Below are 24572 nucleotides of genomic sequence, written 5' to 3'. Positions count from 1 at the left end.
GGGATGCGCGGAATCTGGACGAAAATAGAATTTGTGGAGTGAAACGTGAAGTTTTGCGAATTTTCTCGGTCGCGACGGCACTTATTGATTTATCGCGGAGTTTTTCGAGCCGCGCGATGCTACGCCACTGGCTCTTGTCACCTCCATCACTTCTTCCACAATTTTATCCTCTCGTATCGTTTTGACGGCTGAGCTGTTGCGAGAGTTGAATATAGAAAATCGTGCCTGATTCATCTTGCCCGTCCAAGTTGTTAAATAAAAAAGAGGGTTAGCGACGGCAGCGCGCGGCACCGGACCCGCCTGTTTTTCGAAAGTTGTCGGACGAGAGGAGCCCCAGGGAGCGTACCGTCTATGGTTTTATTTCAATTAACGCCGGTCGCATCGTAATTTAAAAGTTGAGGTAAGAAGCGCGAGGTAATGAGTTCAACCGGCGTTTCTGCGACAGGTGTGGCGTCAGATATCGAGTGGGCGCCTTGGTGTAAAATCCGAGTCCGATCCAGAATTCGATTGAAACTCCCTAAATAACGAAGCGTCCAATTACGGACGCATAATTAACGGAGGGAGCACCAAAGGCGTAAACAAAATTAAAAGATAAATAGTTGATCGGGCCCGATCCTGAGCGAAGTTAAGCGTGCGCAGCTGCGATTCGTTTCAGCAACCCTGCCGCAACACGGATAAAACCAAACCCGTGCGAGGAACGCTCAACGAACTCGGCACAAGTGCGTGGTAAAAGCCGCTCCTGATCGCGACCTTTTCCCGGGTAAATACGCGACGGACAACGCCGAAAACTCGTCCAAATAATCCGTAGTTGTCGAGGTGAGCACCTGGTGCGAAGTGCGGCCGCAAACACCCAACGGAAGAGCCAAAATTCGAGCGAGAGTTTGCACGCCGTGGACCGCCTAAGCGCGCAGCGTGGATCCCGAGCCGCACGGTGTATCCACCAAGCGGAAGAGGAGTCCCGGAGACCGTGGCAACAGTTGCGAAAGTGCGTAAGTCCCGGGGTCTTTTTGTCGGCGTTTTGGCGTTTTTTGCACGCACCGGACAGTTGCGCTCCGCTCGATAGACCGACTTTTATCGCGCGTATCTGATAAACAGGAGTCGTCGAAAATCCGATCGCAATGAATTCGATAAAGAACAGAGACCGCATTCTTGAGGCGATTGACCAGTTACGTCGCCGTAAAGCGCGGCCCGACATACAGCGGATATGCAATTACCTGTTCCGGCGCTTTTCCATAAACTCCGTGGAGGCCCGGTCCGACCTGCAGTGGTGCGTCGAGAACGACGTCGTCCTCAAAGTGGAGTACAAAGGGAGCATCAGCTACAGAAATGCTGCGAAAAAATACTCGCACGTCAAACGTGACAATCAGAACGATAACAACGCCGACAACAAAGCCAACAGGAAGTTCGCACAACTCTTGACTAACGCCTTCGGCGAGCTCGTCGTCCTGGAGCCGGACTACCTGGAGTTCGGGGTTCCCGGCGAAGAAATCATCAACAACATACTCTCCAAGGACAGCGTCAGATACACGAAGAAGTACATTTCCATCTTGATCGAGAAGGAAGTCGAGAACGGGGGTCTCGTCAAGATGGACAACGACAATTACTTGATGGGACCGACGAAGGACGAGGGACGCAGAACGGACGAAATTGACAATTTCAAGGGTGCGAACGGCGACGCGAGGGACGGAGATAGTCATTCCCAGGACCTGGTCATCAATGTCAAACCGAGGAAGAAGCCTGGGCCTAAACCTGGCATCAAAAAAGAGAAACCTGTCGAAAACATGGACTCCGACGAGAAAAAGTCGGAAAGTGGAAGTCTACGAGTAGGGGGACGGCGAAAGGTTAGTTCCAGCCAATTGTCAATCACAGAGTGACAGATGTGACGAGTTTTCACCACCGAAAACCTGACCAATGAAGACCACCAAACCTAAAATGGTACCATCTGTTCGAAAGTTGAAAAAACCTAAAAGCCACCAAAATCCCGCAATCAGAAACGCACACAGATCCCTAAATTCCTAACCTCCAACTCGAACTGACAATCACCACAAATAACCCAATTCCAACTTGGTGAACGCTATCGTCCCGTTAATTAAAAACGTCTCAAGTGCACCAATCAATCGCTAACATTATTTTTACCGATCGTGACTTTCATAACCTCACTTTTGCAGAGGGCCAAGAAAGTCTTCGATCCCTCAGACACCCACATTCCGAAAAAACGCGGACGTCCCCTGGGTTCATTGAACAAGGCCACGATTGAGAAGCATTTGGCCAAATTGAGCGATGAGTCCAGGCCCAATTCGCGCACCTCCAACAGTGGCCGAGAACAAGGTGGAGTTTGTTCTGTATGCCACATACAAAACAAAAGGGGACCCAACGATCGGATGGTGGCTTGTCGCGAATGTAGCAATAAAGGTTCGTTTTGAAAAAACGACAACGCTATCCGAATTTACTGTTCTATTTTCAGCCCATTATAGTTGTCTCAATGGGGAAGATATGATGCTCAGGATGTATCCGGATAATACTTGGCAATGTCCACACTGCAAAACCTGTGTGGTTTGCTTTGAAACCTCAGATGCAGTGAGTATTTTAGCATTTTCTATTCCTGATTTATTATTGTGTGTTTCTAATATGACTCATTATGAAGATGCAATTTATGGCTAATCTCAACTCATTGCACTGAAAATGATATAATATTCATTTTTTATTTAATCCAAGTCGTTTTGTTATGCAGTCATGTGATTATTTTTTTGGAAAGTAGACTTGTGTATTGCCGCCATCTTAAACTCAAGCCCAATTGGCTATTGGCTAACATCTGTGGCTGACATAAATCATAAACCCCTGGAAAAATGTCTTAAAACAAAGAGATCTGCAATAAGAAATAACATTGAAAATAATTTTAGAAATTGCTGCTTACCATAAACACTGAAGTAATTGATTGCTTACAGATTAGAAAATCGTCGATATGTAGGTACCTACTATTTGTTGATAAATATCAACATTTCTTTTAAATGAGTCGATGTTGATAATATTTAAGTTTTGCAGTACTTAAATATGTTTTCTTTCTTTATTTTTAAGCGAACGTAGTCAGTATTTCAGTTCAATATGATTATCGTCTGATGAGTCAAAATCCCATAAGATAATACTTTTATTTATTCTGATTTCATTAGCGCTCTCACTTGAGATATTTCATTGTTTAATGTTTTTTTGTTTACTCTTGTACAGTGTGCGGCTTTCTTGTTAACCTTATCTACCGCTCCTAGTAATAACAATGCGTCCACTCATTCCTCAAGCAACTTGCTTATGCACTTTGGCTACGTCTTCCGAGAATATGTTCTGTTTTTTATACGTATTGAGTTTCACCGCAACAATGAAACAACATTTGTGCTATGGACGAACCGCTTTCCAGGGCTGCCTGACGATCTGCGCCGTCTGCGCGGACGCTTACCACTCGGGATGCCACGAACCGCGCATCCCCGAGAAGACGAAGCCGCCGACGAGATGGCTTTGCATAAACTGTGAGATGCCCGAGGAGCTGAAAATCAACGAGATCCAGTCAAACATGAGCAATTCGTTTTCGCAGAAATTAACAAACGGCAATGGTAATCGAGACTTTTACGTTTTGGCGGACGGTCTCATTTCGTACGCGATTTCAGACACGAACGATAACAATTCGTCGTCGCCTTCCATATCAGGAAACACAACACCAAATTATCAATCTCCGCCGTTATCTCCCACACCGCCACAGCTGAGTCCGCAGAACGAAGTGCAGCAAAACGGCGACGGAGGCGTTTCTGATTCGCAAAGTAATCAGAGCAACAAGGACTCCGACGACGACAACATCGATCCGAGCATACCAGACGCCACGAATTGGTCTGCAGAGGAGGTTTATCAGTACTTTGCCCAATATTTTCCCAAGGAGGCGAACATCTTCAGGGAACAGGTGGGTTGCAGCGAGGGTCGCCGAGGGTGGTTTTGACGATTCGACTGTTTCAGGAGATAGACGGACGCTCGTTGCTCCTGATGACGAGGATGGACGTTCTCACGAATTTAAAATTGAAATTAGGACCAGCGTTGAAGATTTATAAACACGTTGTTAAATTACAAGTAAGACGGGATGACCCTAAGCTGTACTGGTTGTAAATTTATTAACGCTCATGTGATAATAACAATATTATTTTAATTTATTCAACTGAAGATCACTTCACCATTGTCCACAGCGTTCAGTTGTATGTTAAGTTTACGAATAGATTGACTAGTTACATCAATATTTTTTTGTACAATGCAATTTAGGAAATTAAGAGAAATTAAAATATTTCACGTTATAAAAGTGTTTTATTAAAAATGTACATCGTTTATAGCATCATCATGTTCTCCGCAAGCGCCAAATTAAAGAGAAAATTTTCCAGCGCGGGGTGAAACTTCTTGGACTTCAATTCATTTGTGGTAATCATTTTTAAGTCACTTCCGGCTGTCACCGTCGCCATGTTTTTCAATAAACTCAACAGATCTGTCGTTTTTTTTAGAATTTGTTGCTTGATGTCCTTTTCGGACAATTCGCTTGTTGACAACTTTACAAGAAAATCTGCTATTTCTTTGTGAGTCTTGGTCATGCTCATCGTTTCTAAAAAAAAAAGTGTTTTGTGTTGGTGCGAACCGCGGACTAAACAACTGACTTCAGACAAGATATCTTTCGAAACGGAAAAGGAAGGCCAATTCCCGTATATATAACGATAGATTTATGATCCTGCCGATAGTTCAGTCAAGATATTTTTATCGTTTGATTACGGATGTCATAAATCGTGTCGTTAAAAAAATTTAGCGCACACATAATTTTACCTTCGGCCTTGGGTGAAACTGTTATTTGGCGAGACTGTAGGTCAACAAACAAATCGTACAGGTGTTCTTCCTTTATTAAATCGCCGTCAGTGGTTCCTGCGACGTAAAAGGACAAACCTTTTAATTTGATGGCGTTGTCTACAACGGGGTGTAAATATTCGTCGACTTTTCTACAAGGCACCAGATTACTTAAAGCCAACAATTCCTAAAATAAAACGCTTAATTTGATTATTTTTGCACGTCCGGTTTACCTACATTTAGTAATTGTTCTGTGTTGGGGTGATAGACCAATGTTCTTCTCTTAAGGAGGATGGCGGTGTAAAGTAAAATAATTTCCAAATCGAACGACCGGATAAACTCTGCAATTTAAATTTGGCGGTAACTAATGCCGGCAACATTGCGCAATAAAAATCCCCAACCTTTTATATTTGTAGGATATTCGAAATTTTTGAAATTACAAGAATACGAAGTTCCATTTTCGTGTAACGTGCAAGAACCTGACATGCACAGATTCAAATACAACGAAACCAGTTCAACAGGATTTTGACACTTTGAATATTTTTTCCCTAAAATATCACATAATAATCTGTACTTTTTTGGTTCAAATTCTTTAGCTAAAATTACGATTGCGAATGTCTTGTTTTCGGTAACTTTACGTATGTGAAACCAGGTGTTATTGTTGCGCCAACACATATATTCACTTTGATCGTCTTCTGCGAAACATTTTTGCAGGACGTATTTTTTCTGGTCATCCGTTATCGTAGGGTATGTCCATGTGAGAAAGTTTTTGTTATTCTCTCTTTCTATAAAAAATAACAATGCAGAGACGTTTTCGAATGTAATGGTCTTACCAACAACATGGAATGACACAAGTTTTTCTCTGTAAGTCATTGTTGGACGCTAACATCAACATTATGTGAAACTAGGATCATGTGACTAATAAAAATACTTTGCTTAGATAAGTAGGTTTTCGGTTGAAGGCCATTTGAATGAATAATGGTCGAATGTGCTGACATCTATGACACTCTTGCAGGAATCTACGCCACACTAATGTAGTGATGCCGATTTTTTTTTAAATAATCGATTTCTTGAATCGATTCAAAGTTTTACGTTCAGAATCGATTTAGCGATTAATCGAAACAGAAATAATCGATTTTTGAAATGATCGATTCTAAATTACGGTTGAGAGTAAGTCACATCACATTGAAATCATTATGAGGCGCACCTTTATTTTGTACCTAGAGAAATTTATACTACTTTTACTTTATACGTATATTTAAATTTATATGCTACTTATACAGTTATACATTACTTATTTTATAAATGCCACTGTTCTGCACTCAAGGAATTTAGAAAAACTAATTTCCCTAGTCTGCTTGGTAGTAGGCGGTTTCGGTGGGGCTCCATCACAATCCCTGCTTTTGAAAACATGCGTTCGGCAGGTACCGAGGTTGCAACAACGGTGAGATATTTCAAGGCAATATTTGTCAGATTAGGATACACTGTCTTATGTCTTTCCCAGAAAAGCAGAGGATCTTCCTTGATACTCACTATTTTTTGGTTTAAATAATGTTTCAATTCATTTTCGGAATCATCCGATGGATCAACCACTGTTGTAGATTTTACTAATTCATTATGGTAGTTCCAAATTGACAACTCGAACTCAGCATCTGTTTCAAGTGGGACAGTCTCTGTATTAGCAACATTATTTCGTCCCTCCTCGTTGTTGGCTTGAAGAAGCAATTGCTTTATTTTAACGATTGCATTTGACATTCCAAGTGGATTTCCAAAGTGTAACCGTTTAAACCTAAAAATGAAATATGATTTTTAAAAAATATTAACCTTAATTAATTCTTAAATTTTGCAGTAAGTTAAAATTGACCTTGGATCTAATAGTGTTGCAATTGACAATAGTTGTACTTCTTCCATCTTTCCAAACCTTTTCTTCAGCTCTTGTAATAATGTGGTTTTCATACATTGTCCATTTTGTGTTTCTAAATGTAGTGCACTAAATTGTTTTTGTAAAATGTTAACGAGTGGAATAATTTTGCTGGCAGTAACATATTTTTCACCACACATCTCTGTTGAAGCTTGTTCTAAAGGCGATAGTAATTGCAGTACTTCTTCAACTTGTTGTAATTCTGCTGCAGTTAACATCCTTGGGCTTCTAGGAAATCTAATAGAAAAACCAATTATTTTATTTTTATTTTTGCACCTCATTTTGTAACAACCTACTTTAATAAAACAGTTCCAATTTCATTCCGAATGTCCATAAATCTCTGTAGCATAAAGTAGGTAGAGTTCCACCTTGTAGGAACAGATGCAATTGGTCTTAAATTGGTAACTTTCCTTAGCTCATCAGCTGCAGAAACAGATTGTCTGAAAAAAGTAACAATTGCTTTCACTGACGATACCAATGGAGCAATATTTTCAATATCACAAACTTTTGAGGCAACCAAATTCAATGTGTGCGAAAAGCAAGGTAGATTTCTGCTCTTGCCTACAAGGTCTGCTGATGCTTTGGTGATATTTGCTCCATTGTCTGTTATAAGAGCGGCAATTTTTGGAACAGCAATGTTCCAATCCTCACACACATTTAAGAGTCTTTCTTTTATATATTCAGCAGTATGTGCTGCATCTAATTCTTCTAAACAAATAAATACATTGCAAAACTTATAGTTGTGTATGTAATGTGCAGTAGCACCCAGGAAACTTCTTGTATTTGTTGTTTCTGTCCATATGTCAGCAGTAATTGACAGACAATTGACTTCACTTATTTGCGCCTTAGCAATACATTTCAATGCATCAAATTTGTTATCTAATAAGTAAGTAATTTTTGTCCGCCCAGGAACTGCATAATGTGGCAGTGCCATTTTTATGAAATACTTGAATCCATCCTTTTCAGTTGAATCCAATGGTAAACTGTCTTTTACAATCATGAACAGTAATGCATTTGTGATTTGTATGGCCTTATCACCACCATCTACAACGGGTAAACTAAATATAAATCAATTGTGCAGGAAGAGTATATACCCTTAAATGACCGTATTTCTGAAAATGCAGTGTCAATTCGTTTTTGCAGAGAACTGTTGGTTTTATAAGTAACAGTAGACGTGGTTCCAATACTACTGAGACTAGAACATGAAATTTCGTCTTCTACTTCCATATCAATCCGTTCTATAAAATTACCGTTTGCATTTTGCACAAGTAATACCTGTTCACGTTGGGAAGAGCAGCTGTGGTGCAAATGACTATGACAACTCATATGAACGTTAGTGCCAAATGTGTACAATTTGCACCATTAATGTTCAATCCAACGTGAACAGGTATTAGCTACGTATTTACATGGAAGCACCTAAACTCCGTACGCTGATAGATTGCACGTTTTTTTGACAGAAGACAGATACAGACACAAAAACAAGTGTGGCGGGAATTAATCTGCAAGACTACAACGGTTTTCTCCATAACGTGAAACAATTGAGATGGAGAATTTAGTATTTTTCACTGCGTTATGTTTTGGAACTAGAATTTAAAAACATGCAATCTATCAGGGTAGGTACGGGGTTGTTACCATTTTGACAGGGATTTGAAATTGCAGTTGAAGAATTCCCTTGTTCCTGGTCGACGTTGTTCTTTCCCTGTGTCTGACCTCGAGTCTGGATGTGATTTTTTCTTCGATTTGCCTGATTCGATACAAAATCATGTTTCCTATGAAGGTGGTTCATTAGGTTAGTTGTGTTTCCACAAGATTTTATTTCTTTTCCACATAACTTGCAAATCCCACCACCAGCAGTTTTGATATAATTATTCCATACAACACTACATTTCTTATTTCCAGGCATTTTTACTTACTTTTGAACCTCACACCATATGCACATGTGAAATGAAGTGGAATTTCGGGTTCGGATTGCGGGATTGCTAAATTGCGTTCTTGATTTACTTTAATAACTTTATACCACACTTTACAGTTTACACGCTTTACACTTCACAGTTTAAGAATTGCACAATCTGTGTTGCACATTGCGCAAATAAAATAATTGGACATTGCGACATTGGACCTTGGACTTGGAAAGACTACTTGGACCTGATTGGACATCCACATCTCCCCCTTCCCATCTGTGTCATTTTGGCTAATAATCAATGTTGGTAGTACTGACTGAATATAAAGTCCCTAGGGAGTTAGGGACCCTAAACTATATATATATTTTTTTTAATTGGAATCTTGGAGAGAGGCAACAGTGCAACACGCAAACGCAAAGAAAATTGTTTTGCGTCATTGTTCAAGAATGTTTCGATTATTTTGCCGATTATACGACAAAAAAAATCGATTCGACTAAAAATCGTAGCTCCCATAATCGATCTAAAAAATCGATTATTTTGGCCGTCTGGATCGATTATTGCCAGAATCGATTAAAAATCGGCAACACTACACTAATGTTACTCCTGATGGCTAGACTTGCAAGAGGTGCCGTCACACTCCTGAGTTCCTATTAATAAAAATTGAAAGTACCCTCGCGATTTAATTAATTAGAATTTATAGCTCAACTCTATCCACAACTGTTACTACCTTGTCGATGGTCTGCATCCCTGTTCCAGAAAATGTAGAATATCTAACATTACTGTGAATTATTTGTATATTATTATTATTTAGAGTTGTGTGGAATTTTAGAGAATTGTGGGTTGCATCCATTGTTCCCGAGAAAGTCGGCGTTTATGTTGGAAAATAGTATATTATTTTTTAGTAACACGATATTGTTTCTTAATGACCTACTGTGTTGTTATTGAACGATAATGACACAGTTTTCTGATACGTTATTAGAGAAATAATCCCCTAGGGCATTATTATCAACCTTATAACACCCTTGATACCTTAATAACTATTATTTTTTAGTAACACGATATTGTTTCTTTTCGTCATAGATACAGATTGTGCAAAACAACTCATATCTCCCTTGGGATTTGTCAAATTTTTTTGCCCTCCACATTGTTGACAACAAACTCATGAGAACGAAACTATAGCAACCACATATTCACGCAATCTTCCCTGCTAAATATTTTTAATAAAATTTTAACTTTTAAGTACAGAGACTAAAAAATAAAATATTGTATGCACCACGGGAGATATTCATGTTTTCCCCTCGGTTGACTTATAATTCCTCGGGCCAAAGGCCCTCGAATTATAACCACGTCAACCTCAGGGAAAAATCATGTTCATATCTCCCTTAATGCATAAATATCTGTTTCGTCATAGATACGCATTATGAAAAACAACTCATAACTCCCTTGGGATATTTTGATTTTTTTTGCCTTTCCCATTGTTTACAACAACCTTTGAGAACCAAACTATAGTAACGCAATCTTTCCTCCAAATTTTTTAAGAAGGTTTTAACTTTTAAGTACTTACATACACTAAAAAATAAAATATTGTATGCACCACGGGAGATATTCATTCATGTTTTTCCCCTCGGTTGATTTATAAACCTCGGGCGAAAAGCCCTCGGTTTATAACCACGTCAACCTCAGGGAAAAATCATGTTCATAATATATCTCCCTTAATGCATAAATACCTACATATTATGGACCGAGGGAGTGAAGTGGATGATTTTTACCCGAGGTGCAGTTTGTAGCCCCAGGGTTCTACAAAGCACTGAGGGTAAAAATCATTCATTCCTGAGGTCCATATACTATTTTTTGCACGACCCAACGATTTTCATTGAAAAAAGTCGAAAATTTGTAAATTATCACTGTCAAATTAAATTTAAGTGTCATTTTGACAGTTAAAAATAATTTTTAACCTTTCGGCATTTTCAATTAAAATTTTTGGATCGTGCACATAATAGTATCTGCACCTCGGGACTGCATGATCGTTACTATCGGTGCTTTGTACGACCCTCAGTCCTTCGGGCTTCGCCTTCGGGCTACAAACGGCACCTCGAGTAGAAAAACAAATTACATAATTCGAAATGAATATGTATCATAAAAGATTGAATTGGCTTTGGTTTTTTGCCCAAGGGGAAAAAAGACCCGGTTTACTCCATACAGTCAAGGAGTAAAGTTCCTCATTATATACAGGTCGTGCAATACAGGGTGTTTTCGAAGTGGAGACGTTCCTTGTAACACGAGGTACTATACATTATTCTTAAGAATTTTAGCCTAAATCTTCTTAGTAAAATGTTTGTATTAACGGAGATAATTAATTGTATATTTTTATTGTTTTCTAAAATTTTGAGTCTGGTCCTGTCTATTTCTCCGCTGTACTAGATTAATAACTGACGTGGTATCTTTCCGGAAATCGCTCTGCGTACTCTCTGGACGCCGCAGCTGCATTCTGATAACGTGATAACATTGCCCATACATTAGCAACATATCTGTGAGCTCATTATTTTCCTAATAATAAAGCCATTCCGACTAATTAGATGACAACTCTGACAGTATTTTTGATTAACGTCCATGCTCATTTGATTTTTTTTTTGTCAATTCTAATTTCTAACAAATCCGCGCAAAATTTGAGCAGGACCGGTTTCAAAAATTTCAAAAAAATTAACTTATTGTATCTTCATTGCCATAGACATTTTACTAAGGTGATTTTGGATAAAACTCTTTAGAACAACGCATACTATCACATGTTAAAAGGAACGCCTCAACTTCGAAAACACCCTGTATAGTTATTTATGCAACGAGTTTCTGTGTAAATTAGGCTTTTCTAATTGCCCGAGGGACAAGATTAAAACACGAGCATAGGGTTTTAAGGCCTCGCGGGCAATTAGAAAAGCCCAATTTACCCAGAAACGAGTTGAATTTTATTCTTTGAAACGACGTCCCTGAAGCTTCCAAATCTTTTAAAAATGGTTCTGCATTTGCTTTTGACAGTTTTGACAAATTTTTCAAGACCTGTCAGAAATGTAACATTGAATGTGTTGTCTAGGGCAACGGTTATCTGCTAATTTTGCTTTAGGGCAGTTAAGAGGCAGTTTACAAAGGAGAAAAATGAGAATTTGTGATAGTTGTAAACAATAAAACAATTTGCTGTAAGGTGTGGTGGATTTGAAGGAAAATAGTTTTTTCAAACATCTATTTTATTATTTAAATAAAAACAAATTAAATTAAAAATACGAAACTACAAGTAAACTAGAATCACACGAAAACGTTCAACCTTTCTTGAATTTGAGCAACAATATACTAATGGTTAAGAAAACGACGATCCATATCAAAGTGGCAATGAATCCTTCGTATACTTCGGGGGTTTCGATGCTCCAACCCCTGGCAAGGATGCAGCGCAAGCTTTCTGTCGACTTCGTTAACGGCAAGACGTAAGAAATGATCTTGAGGACATTGTGCATAGCTTCGATGGGCCATATAATCCCACACAACATCACTATGGGCAGGAAGCTTCCCATCGCCATGTAAGTAGCCGACCTTTCATTGTCGCAACTGCACGAAACCACAAAACCTGCGACAGGAATGAATTAAGAAAATGGAATTTTGTTGTTTGTTGTTACTCACCGAAGCACATTCCACAAAGACCGGTCATAATGATCAGAATTACGACCAGAAGAAGATTTCCATTTTGGGTAATTCCGAAAATGTAAAAGGAAAAAAACAAAACCATGGCAGATTGACCAAACATGACAGTAAACTGTGTTATAACATGGGAAAAGAGTAGTTCCACTCCGTTGATTCCATTTACCAGTGACCGTTCTAAAATTCCTTCGTTTCTTTCTAGCAACATAGCTCCAGAAGTTAATGCCACCGCTAAGAAGAATATGATTCTGGAAAAAGTAAATCAAGTCAGCAGGAGAGTTTTCGACTTTGAAGGCAAAGACTCACGTGAGCATAACACCCGGTGCTGCAAAGTCAGTGAAATCTGTACTATCGTAGCCGTAGATTGGCCTTTCCCATTTGATCGGTATCGATCCAATTTTACTGTCAATGTTGCACGAGACTAAATATTCTTTAAAGAAGTCTTCAAAGGCGAAGTATAAGTCTCTTTGGATGTAACTGCCAATATTTTCATCTAGAGGAGTGAAGAGTGAAGTACACTGCATTTTACGTTGTACTTATTTCAACTTACTGGACTTATCTTGGTACACCTCCACCGATGAAGTGACTAAATCCCAGTCCGGCACGTTCCTTCCGCCTTCTATACGCGACCGAATAGAATCTGAGAAATTACTGGCAAACACCAAAGCCGCCCAAGCGTTTCCGCGCCGAACAATTTCTTTGCCTTCCTCTTCAGACGCGTAAAAGCTCTGAAACACACGTTCAGCTTGTGCCCAAACAGCTGCTAACGCACTTACCAGTTGCAGTGTTCGATTTTCCAGGAAAGTCAGATAGTTGCAGCTTAAACGTGTGCTGTTGCAACCGGGAGCTAATTCGCAGGTTTCGGACTGTTGCAGTTCGTGGTTAACTACCGAAAGTGACAATCCGCTCGGACTGTGCCCTATAGAGAGACAAAACAAGATAATTTGCACCACCGGTAGTAACGTGATGAAGGTCATGACTGGTGCGTTTCTCCACATCCAGAGGAAGTTTTTCCAGATGAGGGCGTGCATGTGAGTTAGCGTGACAATTTTGAAATAGTCCGCACAAGCCATAGGAGGGTCCTCCTCTGGTGGTAGCTCAGGAGGGGCGTTTTCCGTCGGTTCTGGAGCTATCGACACTCTTCCCCGACTCGACATGGACACGTTGTCACCAAACTCTCCCGAGATTTCGCCCACTTCGTCGTCAATGACAGCAGCTTCGTTTATCGTTCCAGTGGGGACCTGTATCGCCTCGGTCACGCCCTGAAGGATGCTTGACCGGCGTCTTTTGCCCATATTTTGGATAACGCTGAGTTTGAGGAAGACATCTTCCAGACTTGCGCAACCAAACTGCGAGATTAACCGCTCGGGGGATTCTTCGGCTAAGAAGTAACCGCCGCGCATCAGTCCTATCTGCGGAAAGAATATTCATGAGAGGCGATTGCCACATTTTAGGAAGGTAAAACCTAGCTGCGAAAGTCAATTAGGCAATTTGGAAATTTCCGCTTGGTATTTCAGATTTGGTGGTAGCAGCGGATGAAGTTCCCCATGAGCACGAAAATTTTTCGATTTTATGCAGATCAAGGTGAGCGACTCTGTGAGCTCGACATTGACATCAGAAGAGAGTAAAGGTTTAGGTTGATGTTGTCATTGCTGTTAGCTCTGACGCAGAGGATTTTTTCGAAACCATTTAAACGCTTAATCAGCAGAAAAACTACCAGACACCACGTGAAGCTTTAAATTGCGTCGTAATTACTTTGTTGTAGAGACTAAAATAATTATCCACGGTCGTAACTTTCAGGTAAGTGGTAATTATCGGTAATAAAGCGACATGTTTTGGCAATTATTAACAACCATTGCGGTTATTAACAGTATCATTACTTTTTTTCAGGACACTGTCGAAAAGGCACCAATCCAAAGTCAGTTCCACAATAAAAGATTCTCTAATTAATCGAGTCAACTCCTTCAAAACCAGTTAATTTTATTTAACCTATCTAGCTGCATAATTTATTTATATAAATAAACATAATTAATGTAATGACGCTCTAATGTAATTAAACCGGGTGCAAATAATTTTTTAACACTTATATTAAATTTATTATATTATTTGCAATCCTCATTAAATGTCATCACTACGTTATTTTTAACACGACTTTTATTTAACATTATCATTTATTGATTTTTGGTTATATGACTCCAATATAAGCATTGACATTTTTATTTTTATTTACAATAACAATTATCGGATTCTAAAGACTGATGACCAACCCGGATATTTGTAAGGTGGGCGAAAATGGAATACTTTTCCGTCAAGAATGAATTATGGACTTATTTATTAATTAATGAACCTGTAGAGCACAACTTGCGTGTGTTGCTTGCAGTTGCACAATTCAATTCATTGAAACATGTTCAAGGAATTTTTTGTCGGTGGTAAGATAGGTAATAATTTTTATACAGATGACTGTAATTGCATAAATTATAGTCTTGATAAAAGTGCTAATGGTGACAATTAATGGTATCGCCAACCTTGGATGTTTAGATGTTGGGAAAAATGCGAAACACATTTTAAATGTTCTAGGAGTGTTTTGCCAATTGTCTTTATCTTGTTGTAAAAAAGCATGGCCACGTGAACATGAGTCCTCGTAATATATGTTTGCTTGGCTTGGTTGTTTCTTTTGAATAATCAAATAAAATTAAGTCAACTTACAAGATGGGCTTGTCTCGTTTCGTCAATGTAATGGGTCGTGATGATGACCGTGGTCCTTCCATGCTTGGTAATTTCCACCAAATGGTCCCAAATGTTTTGTCTCAGCAAAGGATCAACTCCTACGGTCGGCTCGTCAAGGATCAGCAACTCCGGTTCGTGTACTAGGGTTGCAGCCAAGGACACCCGCCGCTGTTGGCCACCACTCAGATTTTTTACCAGTCGGTCGGCGTCAGGTAACATCAGAAAATTGACTAGAAATCCCAGTTTTGCTTCTACTTGTTCGGTTGTCATGCCAGATATCCACCCGAAATATTTCAAAGTTTCGCGAATTGTGAATTCGCCGTAAATTGCGAGTTCCTGAAAAAATCGCACACATTTAGCTCTACTTTGTGTTACTTAAGTAAGCATCGACCAACGAAAAGATGGTTATGAATTGGAGATTAAATCACAGGAACAACATGAAATTATCGCGTAATTTGCACTCGTCTAATTAGTTGGTGCTTATTGTAATGTTTCAGTTAGAAAGTTATGTCGTCATAATATTATGAACTAGATTTACGTCACGAATATGCTGGTCAAGGTGATTGATGAGTGCACAAAGAAATTTTCGCTTTCAATTTAAGATTTTTAATAACAAAGGTGGATATTACGAATTTATTTTTGTGTGTTGTGAAAGAAGCTGTTGTAATACATATTTCGTTGTTGAGTTAATTGCCAAGAGTAGTAATAATTAGAGAATTAATGGGTTTAATTAAGCCATAAACAAAGTACGTAAGACATGCATGACAGGTGCACGATAGATTTATTTGTATTTACTAGTAATTAAAGAAGAGAATTAACTGTTATTGTATTATAACAATTTAACTTTCTGGTAGATTCCAAATTCCTAAGTAAGTTGTGGAACAGTTTGAGGTCCAGAAATTTTGTGATTTATGAGCAAAGTGAAAATTTACCTGTGGCATGTAACCAACTCGAGGTCCAGGTACGCCGCTCCCTCGTGATCCCGGTGTGCCTCCCAACACCCATAACTCCCCAGAATTTAATCTTTTCCTACCAACTATGCAATTGAGAAGAGTAGTTTTACCGCAACCACTAGCTCCTAGTAGTCCATATCTAAACAAAATAAAATACGAATACTCAGACGAAATAATCATAGCATTTGAAAAAGTCCAAAAACGAAATTTTTATTTGATAATTTCAACATCAGATTCACACTAATGTGTCTACACAAGGTCAAATTCATTTTGGTTTGAATCACTGCAAATTGGGCTGTGCCCAGAGAAAGGTAAACAGACCTTGAACAAAATACATTGCCTTGGGCAAATGCACCAACCAAACCCACCCTTGATAATAAATTATACAGGGTTATTCACGTAAGATGACGAGCCTGACCAGGTAAAAATGCAACCCAAAAGGCAATTCACAAAGCAATCTCGATCCCTATTAAATTATCCAGCATTATCATAATGCACATAAAACATAAAATTGACAGCTTTTAACGTCAGCCAAATGAATGTCAAGTTCTGGCAAAAAAAAACCTCTCCCAACAAAGTATGATTTAATAAGAATAATAAGCGATTAAAATCACAAAAGCAATGGGTAAGTAGGATCATATCACCGTTCGAAAACCTTTTCAAATACTAAATATGAACGAAAAATGCAATGACAGATATACCTTTCAAATTAATACCGTGCGATCAAATAAAAAAAAAATCAGAGTAGGCGAAAATGGTGGTTTGAACCAATCAAAGCATCAGAATAGCACAGTCCAGGTAACTCGATTTTTTTTTAACTGATCGTACGTTAGAATACCTACTCGGATTCCTGATTTAATTTTTAAATACCAAAACACAATGAATGCTTTGTAAAGCGTATTTTGGGTTGCATTTTTACCTGGTCAGGCTCGCCATCTAAAGCTTGTTTGACACGATGCTAAATTTTGTAAAAAATTTGTTAGAAAATGAGAGAGACCCTCGACAGGACCAATGAACGATCAGGATCATAGTCTGTCTTTGTCAGATCCTGACCGTTCATTGGTCCTCTCTCATTTTCTAACAAATTTTCTACAAAATTTAGCATCGTGTCATACAGCCTTAAAGCTATGGTGCTTGTATCTTCCTAAGGAATTCTGACTTAAGCCCTAAATAAATCGAACAAAAACCCTACTTATTGTCATATTGTGCCTGTCAATCACTAGACGGTCTCCGACAAATATTTTGAGTACTATCCCAGGTAATTTTTTTCTCCGAGACCGCCTAGTGATTGACAGGTACAATATCACAATAAATTTCTTTAAGTAGGGTCTTTGTTCGGTTTATTTATGACTTAAGCCAAAATTCCTTACAAAGATAAAAATACTCGTACTATAGTTTGACACGATGCTAAATTTTGTAGAAAATTTGTTAGAAAATGAGAGAGACCCTCGCTCAGCACCAATGAACGATCAGGATCATAGTCTGTCTTTGTCATTTTTACAGAATTTTCTGTGAAATTTAGTATCGTGTTACGCTAGCTTTATGTGAATAACCCTGTATAATTATGGCACGATTGTGTAAAATCTGGATTGACGTTCGATCATTTTACTGGGAAATACGTAATTCAAAACATCAACAACAACGAAAAACCGGTTCTACCAAACTATGTGGAATAATTATTGACTGTATTGAAATAAAAGTGTTCCGGTGTTACAGGTTTGCTCACTTTGACATTTATCTTTGGTGTAAGAATCGTAAGGTACTCACATGGCACCTTTCGGTACTGTCATATTCAACCCATCCAAAATGACATAGGGGTTGCTTTTGGTACCGTATCTTTTGTAAGCTCGTCTGACGCAAACCGCTTGCTGACGACGGGTTTGTACTGTGGACATTTGGGCTTTGAACTGCCTCCTTCGCAGTTCTAGGTCACTTGGACCTTCTGGCATGTTGTTGTTGTTTCGGCTGTAAATGAGAATCGATTAATTAACGATGGAAACGTGCTTCATTTTCGATATAAATTGCGATTTTTTTACGGCAAGTTGAATTTGAAGAGTGACATTGCGATATGTCAAATTATGTGCTGCAAAGTGCAGGGCGGGTAAATTATTGCTAAATGCACATTATTTAACGCTAATTATAAGCATATTAAACAATGACTCGTAATTTCAAGTAGTCCTTGAACATTGACTTTAAATACAAATTATTGAAGAAAGATCATGAACTTCGTCATTTAATTTTTTTTTTGTTTACTATTCTTTCAGGATTTTACATAACACTGTGTACAAATTGCTTAATTCTATTGATGATTTACTATGAAGCGTATTTTATTTACATTAGCATAGAAAGTGCGAATTTGACTGAAATCAAAAAGATGAATAGAAACCGATGAGGTAAGATCTTGTAAGTGTTGTAGTATTTTTTGTTTATAATCGAGGCAAACATAAACACGCAGAATTTATTTTACAATTTTTACTCTTCCTTTGTAACGTTTTTAAGTATGATAATAACTGCAACTTTTTGTGGAACCCACAAAACAGGTTCTAGGTTCTAGGTAGGGAGGGCACTCGAACTGCGCACAGATTAAGAACAGGTAGTAGGGTCATTAGAAGGAATAGAAGGGTTGCTTAATCCTCAACTGAACTGCGCTCAATACTTACGCAGGTACTTACTAATTATATGGTACATTACAAGGGGCTAGGAGTGGTATGTACGAACAACTTTTAAATAACTAAGTTATAAATAAATACCTGAGTTATTTGTGAATTTTGGTTTTATTGAAAGCATAAAAATGGAAAAATGTAATACTATGTTGAGTCAACGTGGACAGTTATTGCTGATTTTTAATATACAAGTTTCGAAAATACAGAGTGTTAAAAACAAGTGAAAACATAGTGTGGCCGTGTACAAAGAAAGGTAGCTCAGCAATAATTTATACTCAAAATTCGGGTTTTTCAATAAAAAAAGGTACCCATAATCACAATCTTGAAGGAAAATTATTACTAAGACAAAAAACCAGTAACTCCGTCAATAGAAAAACCCAAGAAGATATTTCTGCTACTCTGCTATTTCTACAGTGTGAACATAAAGTTTGGAACAAAATTTATAATAACGTAATGTGATGTTTTTAAAAAAATCACTCGGACAGGTCGATTTTATTTTGAAAAATGCCATCCTATGACGTGCAACTTGTTTAAATGACGTCACTGCTTTTTGCGCAATGAGGGCATCACCAATTTTGTTAAATGGCAACCCCCACTTTTTTCTTCTCTTTTTGATAGACCCTTCTACTACCTCAACGACGAATGAAAAAAATTGGTACCTTACATAACATTTTTTTTGAGAAAATGGCAATTTTTTTTTCAAAAATTTAATTTAATTTTTAATGTAATTTTTTTTTTTGTATGGGTTTATTTAAAACAGAATCGACCAAACAATTTAGAAGATTTACTGCCGCGAATTCGCTCTAAAATGGAACGAAAAGCCCTGACATTATTGAGCGCAGTGTACAAAAAATAATTTCAACATTTGCGTTAATTTTTATTGTTAACCTTAGATGGTTGATTGCATTTGTTTGAGGTCAATTAAAATTTTTACATTAAAAATTAAATTAATTTTTTAAAGCAAAATTTGCCATTTTCTCAAAAAAAATTGTTATGTAAGGTACCAATTTTTTTCATTCATCGTTTAGGTAGTAAGAACGTCTATCAGAAAGAGATGAAAAAAGTGGGGGTTGCCATTTAAAAAAATTGGTGATGACGTCATTGCGCAAAAACCAATGACGTCATTTAAACAGTTGTATATGTACGTCACAGGATGGCATTTTTCAAAATGAAATCGACCTGTCCGAGCGATTTTCCAAAAAACATCACATAACGCTACTATGAATTTTGTTCCAAACTTTATGTGTTAAGTTTTTTAAATAAAATAACTTTCCTGAATGCGTATTGTGACGTGCCAAATATAATGAAAAATATTATGAAATAATGTTTCGAAATAAAGTCTTTGTAAGAGTACACCCACATCCCAGTTTATAAACGGTCAAGGAAACCTTCAAAAATTTTGTAATAACAATAAAATATAACAAACTGTATTCTACACCTATTTGTTAAATCTAGAAGTAAAACATTATTATTTTCGAACTTCCAGTACATATACATACTCGTAGTTGCTTACCAGTTCCTTCTAATAAACATTTTAAGATTCTTCTTAGATATACTAGGTTTAAATAAAAATGTTTTTAGTAAAATAGACTATCCTAATAAATACGATGTGAATTTTCGGAACGTATAAGTTGGGAACATTATTTATAACTAAATGTTGAAAAAAAAACCGCGAATTTTGAACGTTTTGTTTAAACATAATTCAAAATATCACTTTAAAATGAACTTCAACAAATAGAAAAAATAATTAGGTAGAGCAGTTACGTCAGTAAGGCAAAATCCAGCAAAATATGAAAAAGAAATTAGTAAATAAAAAAATCATTCTTCAGTATATTTTTTTACTGTTATAATTACTTAAGTAGACTTTTTTGTAGAAAATCCGACACTTGTAAACAAAGCATTTGACAATACATAATACTGCTCGGAAATGGTTTAGTAAAAATCATCTGATTTTAACTGAAGAGAAGACTCTGTTCTTGAAATTTTCTCTAAAGGTAGAAGATGTTTCTAAGAATTAAGAATTTTTCTATATTCTAATTAGTTTTCGTCTTACAACAGTCTATTAAAAATCTGTCATTAATGAACTTACTTAACCTCTGTTTTTCTATTTGGTACCACAATATGCCACAGAAGGGCAGAAATGAAATAAATTCGAATTTCACAGGACTCTCGATATAGATACGTTCTTTTATAGACACTTTGTACCTAAATTAAACCCTGTGATATCAGTAACTAATTGCTATTGTTTATTTACTAAAATAGGTACGCTTTAACAAAATTACTTTCGTAAAATTCAGACAATGAATTTCCCATACCTCAACTTAAAGCGGATCTTATCTTGTAGACCTATAATTTAAACAGATCTGCGTCACAGGAAACCACTTTTTTAAAATTTAATGTATGCATTCTGCATTGTTTAAATTTGTTTTTGTGGATTCCCAGCACAAAAGTCATCTTTTGAGAGCACGAAGGCAAAATAATTTTCTTTTGCCGATTCCTTCCAGATTTTCTTTTACAATTAATGAATCGAATTCTGACATGATCATGATTATAAAATTATACGATGAGATTTTTGTAAAATATAATTTCGTTTAAATGTGCACTTTAAATGTGACATGATTTAAGTACATTTCCACGTACATCCATAAATAAACAAAGTTGTAATTATAAAGACATTATACATTTACGTGCCCCATTATCAAATGGCCAGCAGAAATACAAAGAGATAATTCCTTCTTTTTTTTTTAATAAATGTTAAATGCAAACACGTGGAACGAATTTTAATATTTATAAATTTTTGAATTTTTCGTGCGAAATACCAACACTACTGAATTGTATAAAACCCAGATATTATTGGTATTATGCAAATGTCTGTAAATTGAAACGCTGCTAAATGACTCTATCGTTTAAGGAAAAAGCATTCTCTCGTGTAAAGTTAGTTGCCCGAGACAATAAATTGTGGCGCATAAAAAAATTCCATAATTTATGAATAAGATACACCATATACATATCTATCATACATTTTCTTTTCGAGAAATAAAAAAAAATAATTTACATAATTTGTCTTTGCGATTTAAAACGTAATAGAACACAAACGCACATATTGAATTGTATTATTGTAGCATTAAAGAAAATCACACTTTTGTCGTCTTTTCTTTAGAAACCTTTGGCCCATGGAGCCCAGATGCCAAAGAACTTTTTAAGGATATAAGCAAGTTGCTTCTTGAAAAATCTGGTTTTTTCGAATCCCCTAGCTATTTCTAACAAAGAATAACTATTGCTATTCAAAGTGGAAATGCTGCCAGTGTTTTGGGAACTGTGACCAAAAGCTCAGTTTTTTATTTGTTTGAGATTTAGTTTAGTCGTGTAATTTGTAAAATTTTCAAATATTGTAAAGAATTCACTAAAATCAATGTACAATCGCAGTCATCCAAAAGTGAACGGCTTATTTTAGCTACCTATTTATGCACCAAGGGCGTTACAACGATAATTGAAGAAAATTGGTCGTTGGCCCCTGTGGCGAGAGTACGTTGCAGTAAAGAGTCGTTGGCAAGAAAACAGGTTGCACGAACGCCAATGAATACAGCCTAATTTAATTTAACGAAAAATACCGAAATGTTCGCAAGCTATCGTTCACTTTTGGGTGGCCATGATTGTATATATGTATTATAAATTGCTCTGCCAAGAAAATAGAAAAAAAAACAGTATTGAATTTCTTTTCAGTGAAATAAGTAAATGGTAAATTTAAATTTAAATTATTTAATTGTAAAGCTACAAATCTATAAAAACAAAAAACATGGACCGGACCTAATTGCCATATCCACACATTGTACATGTAGAATACCTAAAGAAAAAACTGTGTTATAGTCGCATGTTTAGATTTTGATTCTATGTTTTTCATATCTAACTATTACGAAATCGAGACAACACTTCTTGTTAACCATAAAATCACCCGTGTGAGGAACTGGGTCACATTAATTTTATATAATAATTGATTAATCGTGTACTTCGCCACGTAATTAACGTTAGATTATTGGTTATTTTGAATGAATCTGCAAGAAGTTGACAGCATTTTTAGACCAGGGTCAAAAATTAATTGTTGTATAATTAATTCAGCAAGTCTGATATTGATTTCAATTTCAAGGTGAAGTTATTGATGAAATAATCGCATATCGTGTGTTGCAAGTTTACTCAAAAATGCGCCCAAACGTGTATTAGGTACGTTTACAATGAAGTAGGAGCAAACTGCTTTATTCAAATTTGTCAACTCCCTGCTCCTTCTGTACAGTTTACACTGCCTATTTTGGCTAAAATTTGTCGATGATAGCATTAATTATGCATGAGGAAGATGTTCCATACATATTTATGCAATTGATTTATTTGTATTTGTCTCCGGAGGTTGTTTTTACGCAATAAATAGCGCGCTCTTTAACTCGGAAATTTTTCTCTAATAAAATTTTTTCCAATGATATTGTATATTTATGTCTCTGGAGGTTATTTTTTATGCAACAACTGGCTCGCTGCTTAACTCCGAATTTGTTTTGTAATAAGGGACATTTCCATAATTCATCATTAAATTGACCAATTTAACATTATTTGTCTAAGTGCAGATATATTTATATAGCTCGCTTCGACCATTAGCAACAGTTCGATTGTTCTTGATGGTAATTTTGAGGTAATTTTTTGTGAACTTACAAAACTGAATTACCTCTAAAGCAGTGGTTTTCATTGCGGTCACCTTGTTTGGCTCGACATTGTCGTAATTCCAAAGGATTAACGATTCTCGGGTGTTTTCAGGGAGTTGTTACAATTAGCGTATGGAAAACGAGGAATTTTTATTTGTTCGACGATGTCGATAATTGTGCAATTTAAAAGTTTATGAAGCTATGAGCAACGTCTGATCTTTAAACATTCATTAGACACTTTCAAATTGTTTGGAAATTTCGAATCAACTGCTCAACTGTCTTCAGCAGTGCATCGCTTAAATGCAACTTGCGCAGAAGAAGTGACGTTGCCGTGCACAATTTCAGTAAATTATTTTCGCAACATATCAAGGAAATTGGCACATCCATTTCAAGTCAAAACTCTGGTCGTGATTGCACACCGTTTCAATAACATATTGCACAAATTGTTTGGAAATAAATTTAGTGGTAACAATCGAAGATGAACCGCGACTTAGTCTAGTTCCCTTACCTCGCACTTAAAAATTAACGATATTATATCACTCTCACTATACTAACTCCACTCGCACATCCACACCTCAAGACCAATTCGAATGTTTTGTTTTTGATTCATTTGAAGATCTAACGACGACCGCCAAGTCCATCGTAGTGGGGAAATCCATAGTGACGCGGTCACGTGGTACGATTTTAGCGAATAAATATGATCGTTGCGTTTTTGTCGACCAATTAAATCCTCCGTCTTGAACCGGGTATACTTGTCTTGTCAAAAAAAATATTAAAGAATTCCACTCGGACATTGAGGTTTTTTTGGACCATTGACGTCACTGGCGCTTCGTGGAGCACCCGTATTGAACTTCAAACACCGTTTATACTGTTATCCTGTACATGAGGAATTTTTTTGTAGTCAGTGGGTATATTCCATGGTTAAATTCCATTCAAAAAACTTCAGGGTTATTGATGAAAGTTATAAATAATTGTCTGGGATCAAAAATATTGAAAAATTGATTATGAGAGCTAAATAAAGAAAGATCAATGATCAGGTTATTAACTTTTTGATTCATATACATACATAGTAGGTATGTATACAATATTATACATATTATTTTTTAATTCGGCCTACGCACGTCTGCAAATTAATGCAATAATGCTTCCCTGAAAAGTGTTTACTTATGTATGTATTAATGGATACA

The 24572-nt window shown here is 36.9% G+C and overlaps 4 protein-coding genes and 1 long non-coding RNA gene across 7 annotated transcripts; 1 reads left to right on the top strand and 4 right to left on the bottom strand.

Moving 5' to 3' along the window:
- Positions 1-215: 215 nt before the first annotated feature.
- Lint-O (L(3)mbt interactor in ovarian somatic cells) lies at positions 216-4327 on the top strand. Its single transcript, XM_069042486.1, has 6 exons — positions 216-1841; positions 2169-2412; positions 2465-2577; positions 3407-3599; positions 3654-3940; positions 3994-4327. The coding sequence occupies exons 1-6, from the start codon at positions 1119-1121 to the stop codon at positions 4138-4140; spliced, it is 1707 nt and encodes a 568-aa protein (XP_068898587.1). The 5' UTR covers positions 216-1118; the 3' UTR covers positions 4141-4327.
- On the bottom strand, positions 2440-3408 carry LOC138126717 (uncharacterized). Its single transcript, XR_011157929.1, has 2 exons — positions 2915-3408; positions 2440-2866 (listed from the first exon to the last, which is right to left on the bottom strand). It is a non-coding gene; the product is annotated as an uncharacterized lncRNA (long non-coding RNA).
- LOC138126712 (putative DENN domain-containing protein 10 B) lies at positions 4313-5838 on the bottom strand. Of its 2 annotated transcripts, none has more exons than XM_069042493.1 (5): positions 5688-5838; positions 5256-5639; positions 5092-5195; positions 4837-5041; positions 4313-4621 (listed from the first exon to the last, which is right to left on the bottom strand). In XM_069042493.1, the coding sequence occupies exons 1-5, from the start codon at positions 5725-5727 to the stop codon at positions 4353-4355; spliced, it is 1002 nt and encodes a 333-aa protein (XP_068898594.1). In that variant the 5' UTR covers positions 5728-5838; the 3' UTR covers positions 4313-4352. The 2 variants fall into 2 exon arrangements, with proteins under 2 accessions (XP_068898594.1, XP_068898595.1); XM_069042494.1 differs by having other exon boundaries at positions 5692-5828.
- A 255-nt stretch (positions 5839-6093) lies between these two features.
- On the bottom strand, positions 6094-9261 carry LOC138126704 (E3 SUMO-protein ligase ZBED1-like). Of its 2 annotated transcripts, XM_069042484.1 has the most exons (6): positions 8689-9261; positions 8408-8544; positions 7870-8013; positions 7072-7819; positions 6719-7012; positions 6094-6643 (listed from the first exon to the last, which is right to left on the bottom strand). In XM_069042484.1, the coding sequence occupies exons 1-6, from the start codon at positions 8712-8714 to the stop codon at positions 6154-6156; spliced, it is 1839 nt and encodes a 612-aa protein (XP_068898585.1). In that variant the 5' UTR covers positions 8715-9261; the 3' UTR covers positions 6094-6153. The 2 variants fall into 2 exon arrangements, with proteins under 2 accessions (XP_068898585.1, XP_068898586.1); XM_069042485.1 differs by lacking the exons at positions 7870-8013; positions 8408-8544 and having other exon boundaries at positions 7072-7215; positions 8689-9259.
- A 2634-nt stretch (positions 9262-11895) lies between these two features.
- Positions 11896-24053, bottom strand: osy (oskyddad). The gene is made up of 9 exons (XM_069042476.1): positions 23894-24053; positions 17805-18002; positions 16017-16176; positions 15064-15420; positions 13134-13769; positions 12908-13085; positions 12664-12850; positions 12340-12605; positions 11896-12286 (listed from the first exon to the last, which is right to left on the bottom strand). Exons 2-9 carry the CDS (start codon positions 17984-17986, stop codon positions 11985-11987), a joined length of 2268 nt encoding a protein of 755 aa, XP_068898577.1. The 5' UTR covers positions 17987-18002; positions 23894-24053; the 3' UTR covers positions 11896-11984.
- Between the last annotated feature and the right edge of the window lie 519 nt (positions 24054-24572).

The sequence above is a fragment of the Tenebrio molitor genome, chromosome 3 (genome assembly GCF_963966145.1).
Source record: "Tenebrio molitor chromosome 3, icTenMoli1.1, whole genome shotgun sequence".
Taxonomy (NCBI): Eukaryota; Metazoa; Arthropoda; class Insecta; order Coleoptera; family Tenebrionidae; genus Tenebrio; species Tenebrio molitor.
Note: the sequence above shows the minus strand (reverse complement) of the source record. Positions and strands in the feature narration are given on the sequence as shown.

Coding starts and splice junctions, on each gene's coding strand:
- osy (XM_069042476.1), bottom strand. CDS start 17,986: ATGCCAGAAGGTCCAAGTGACCTAGAACTGCGAAGGAGGCAGTTCAAA. Junction 15,421..16,016: donor GAGTTGGTTACATGCCACAG/GTAAATTTTCAC, acceptor CGATTTTTTCAG/GAACTCGCAATTTACGGCGA. Junction 12,851..12,907: donor GGTGTACCAAGATAAGTCCA/GTAAGTTGAAAT, acceptor TCACTCCTCTAG/ATGAAAATATTGGCAGTTAC.
- LOC138126712 (XM_069042493.1), bottom strand. CDS start 5,727: ATGACTTACAGAGAAAAACTTGTGTCATTCCATGTTGTTG. Junction 5,042..5,091: donor ACACAGAACAATTACTAAAT/GTAGGTAAACCG, acceptor GTTTTATTTTAG/GAATTGTTGGCTTTAAGTAA. Junction 4,622..4,836: donor AGTTTCACCCAAGGCCGAAG/GTAAAATTATGT, acceptor TTTTTTTTTTAG/AAACGATGAGCATGACCAAG.
- LOC138126704 (XM_069042484.1), bottom strand. CDS start 8,714: ATGTGCATATGGTGTGAGGTTCAAAA. Junction 8,545..8,688: donor ATATGGTGTGAGGTTCAAAA/GTAAGTAAAAAT, acceptor CCACCTTCATAG/GAAACATGATTTTGTATCGA. Junction 6,644..6,718: donor GCAACACTATTAGATCCAAG/GTCAATTTTAAC, acceptor TTTCATTTTTAG/GTTTAAACGGTTACACTTTG.
- Lint-O (XM_069042486.1), top strand. CDS start 1,119: ATGAATTCGATAAAGAACAGAGACCGCATTCTTGAGGCGATTGACCAG. Junction 1,842..2,168: donor GAGTAGGGGGACGGCGAAAG/GTTAGTTCCAGC, acceptor TCACTTTTGCAG/AGGGCCAAGAAAGTCTTCGA. Junction 2,413..2,464: donor TCGCGAATGTAGCAATAAAG/GTTCGTTTTGAA, acceptor TTCTATTTTCAG/CCCATTATAGTTGTCTCAAT.